Source organism: Limulus polyphemus, unplaced genomic scaffold (assembly GCF_000517525.1).
Source record: "Limulus polyphemus unplaced genomic scaffold, Limulus_polyphemus-2.1.2 Scaffold2003, whole genome shotgun sequence".
In the NCBI taxonomy this organism is placed as follows: Eukaryota; Metazoa; Arthropoda; class Merostomata; order Xiphosura; family Limulidae; genus Limulus; species Limulus polyphemus.
Genome location: NW_013667613.1, coordinates 10,822 through 14,482, shown reverse-complemented (window position 1 = coordinate 14,482; position 3,661 = coordinate 10,822). Strand labels below are relative to the sequence as shown.

The window sequence follows — 3,661 nt, the reverse complement described above, 5'->3', positions numbered from 1 at the left end:
AAACAACTGGATTTGTTAGTTCTGTAGCAGAAATTTGTAACTACGTATGTGTGTGATATATGAGAACAACCTTTGTTCTGTCTCCTGTAAATAATTATATCTTCCATTCAAATTTAAAGAGTATAAAACTGAGCTATATGCCTTGTCAGCAGAGACCACACGTCTTCCCTATTTATATTAAAACGTGGAATGTCTACGGGATAGAATCCCTTGTTTCCACTCCATTGTCGGTTATGTAAGCAGGACTGGAGAATGAAGTTGTCAAAATAACAATGAATTTATGTTAAGCGAATTTCTTGCTGTTTGGGGGTGAGGATGAAATTTTCCACTTCTGAAATAACTGAGGGGTTAAACTTTACAAAAAAAATATTTCTTTATTGTGGGTCCATGAAGTTGTTTACTACAGGATGCTAATAAAGCATGAGAATATAAACAAGTATCATCAGTATCACATGATTCCCAAAGGTAATCCTGAACTTCCTTAATCATCTGCCATAGAAAGTGAATGACCTTGCCCTCAACCCATTCCTTTGGTCACCGATTTTGTGTAAAACAAAAAAATATCTGAACATGTGGTCCTCAAATTTAATGGGCACTACATATACTAGCTAGTATTTTGAATTAATTTTTCTAAACACTTCTAACTTTTCTCAATTTAAATGGACGCATAATAATATAACTCTTACCCACACAATATATATTGGTTTTATGTACCAAATTAACTGTTCCTTTACATAAAAAAAATTGGAATGCAAGAGAAGCTTATGACCAGTAATTCCCTTATTATTATTTAATCTTGTTTTTTGTACATCTCCGATTACGCATTTCCAATAATTCGTCAGAATAGTGTGAAAATCTGCCTTTGCATGTTTCAAGATGTATTTAGACCTTTAAACTATTGGTAATGCAGTTTCTGTGTAGTTTTATCACTATTTTTCTGTAACTTGAAATATACAGAATTAGCTTGAATCATTTGAACGAATGGGGAGGGGCAAGACAGCACAAAACTATTAACTGTCAAAATATCAAGACTAAAATGCTAACATAGCCAAAGGATGATACCTGAAAACTGTTTATACCTTATCTGCCTACGTCGCGAAACTAAACTGTGTCGAGTACTTCAAACGTGAATCGATGCTGCAGGTCTTAGCAGTTACTGGTCATGCGCAGATTCCTGCTTGACATTTGTTCAGGGTTCAATGAACTGAAAGGGTAAAAAAAATGGGCGCAACGGTTGGTTATAACAGTAATGAAGTTCAAAACAATTAAATTTTAAGGTAGTCACACAAGTACATTCACTGTGTAAGATGTGTAACTACAAACATACTACTTAACGAGCCAAAAAGCTTGAGGAATTTAACCTTACAATGGGGAAAAGAAACAATGATTTTTCTAGCAGTGAAACTAATACACAGTTGATTCCTACCAGAATGAGGCTCTGAAGTTATTTACCGACAGTCAGAGTCGTCGTACCAAGACTACAGAAGAACAAATGACAGTATTGAACAACTAAAGTCAGGAATGGCACGAGTTTGCTCTAGAAGGACTACGTATTTAATGTTTAAATTAACTTAATTTCTTTAACATTTAAATTCGCACTTCAATTATTAACATGGGCTTTTAGGTCGAATGACGAAACAGGTTTTCTCACCAGGCCTACAATTCTTACACTCTGCCTAAAATAGCTTATCCCCCCCCCCCCCGTAATTAACAATTCTCCTTATTTTTGCCGTTACTACAGCCAAGTCCTGTATAGATGCTGCTATAGTCTTTTTTCTCTCCCTGAATGTAATCTTTCCTTTCGGTACATCTGACTGGAACCTTTGACCACTGATCTCTAGTTACTTGAGTAGGTGTGTATAAAATGTCTTAATTTCTGCTGTAAAAGTTCTTATAATCGGGGTTTCGATTTAAAAGCATTCTGGGGTCAAAAGACTGGTGTTTTACTTTATATTGGGTAACGTTAAATAGCTAAATCTTAATCGTTGGTTTTCCCTTCAACGTTCTTCATAGATTATATCGGGTAATCCCCCACCCCCTAGTTATAACTAAAGTAAATATTCCTAAAATAGGAAAATACTGTGATATACCTCAAAATAAAATGTAAAGATTCTTTTATCCGTGGGGGTTAACAATGTGACGTTTGTTACTTGTGAAAAATCGTTTGTTTAGAACAAGTGAAGTATACGTTCTTAGCCTAATGATTTCTTTAGCAATAGACCAATTTTTAGTTTGTCGTTGTTAAGCACAGATTGTTTTGCACACCATGGGTATCGAAACTCTATTTTTAGCCTTATAAGCCTGCATACTTGCCACTGGGGACACATAAATGTTAACTAGAAGAGCGTACCATCTGTAGTCTAATCACCATTAAAAGGATTAAAACGTTAATAACTTTCATTACAGTGCTTGAAGATTTTTAAGGACAAAATGGCGACTTTATATAATGATTATTATCCAGTTGAATCCTCAGTTAGTCACAATTTAGAAAAAATAGAGAATTACAACGCTGACAGATCACACGCACGCGCGCATATTTGACCTAACATACACACGTTCTTTGTTTGCGCTCAGTTGTATAATAATGGTGGTTTAAACCGAATAGTAGGTATTGTTTAATTTAATCAATGTGTGAATATTTTATTTCCATCTTTAAAGCACTTAAGCTGCAGTATTATTATTAAAACAGTTAAGCTTTTGAGGCGAATCAACCTTCATTTATAAAGTAGTGAAGCATTGGAACCTGAATTTAACTGTTTGTGTAAGAATTTGTATTCTCAATTTGTTCACGCTTGTATGTGTCACAAAAATATGAAACTGTTCACTCTGAATATACAATGCTTCTTTTTATAATCATTCAAAAGTAATCAAGTTATAGCTTTTAACTGAATATGTTGCAAGCTTGTTTTAAATATATTAAAGCGTTGAAATGCCTTGCAACCTTTATATTTTCTTTATAAATTTAGTGTTTTCGTTTGTCGCAAAATAATTGAATTTGTAGTTAGAATTCTTATGAAATTAATAACTGTAGTTTGTATCAAAGTTACTTTTAAGTTTGGAACCTGAAAAACAACTTATTTAACAATGATTCAGACAAGTTTTCAGAAGTGAAAGTAGGTGTTAGGTGGCTTATCTTGCTGTATGTTAAATCCATACTTTCTTAGCATTATAGTTGTTCCTTTGTACTTACTGCTTCAATCCCCTTGGGTGACAGTGCGTGGAACACGTGCATGTTCTACTTGACCTAGTTACCTCCATTTTATTAAACTAAAGTTGCCCATGGCTAGTATTTGTTCATAAAATAACTAGTATTGAAACTTCCAAAATCGTTTTCTACGGAAATGACTAAAAAAAAATTCATAAGTTTTGAAATCATGATGTTTTCGAAGGTTGACTTGATTGGTATGCCAAAAAAAATCTATAAAAATCAAAGTACAATATTGTTACGTATTGAGAATTTGAAATAATCCAAAGCCGTGTTAAATATTTTAACTTTTGATAGTTGAAATGTATCTTGGATGTAGTGTTTATAAGCATGCCTATTTTATTTAATTCACGCTATTAGCCAACAAGATTGTTTCGACACAAATGTATATATGCACACACACACGCACACGCACACGCACACACACACACACACACACACACACACACACACACA

The 3,661-nt window shown here is 33.7% G+C and overlaps 1 protein-coding gene across 1 annotated transcript in view; it reads left to right on the top strand.

Annotated features, from left to right (window-relative positions):
- Positions 1-3,341: 3,341 nt before the first annotated feature.
- Positions 3,342-3,661, top strand: part of LOC106465624 (protein Skeletor, isoforms B/C-like) — a gene marked incomplete at its 3' end in the record, with an annotated part of 9,927 nt that continues 9,607 nt past the window's right edge. Inside the window, exon 1 of the mRNA XM_013925859.1 lies at positions 3,342-3,402. Coding sequence (XP_013781313.1) covers positions 3,342-3,402 — 61 coding nt within the window. The remainder of the gene's footprint in view (positions 3,403-3,661) is intronic.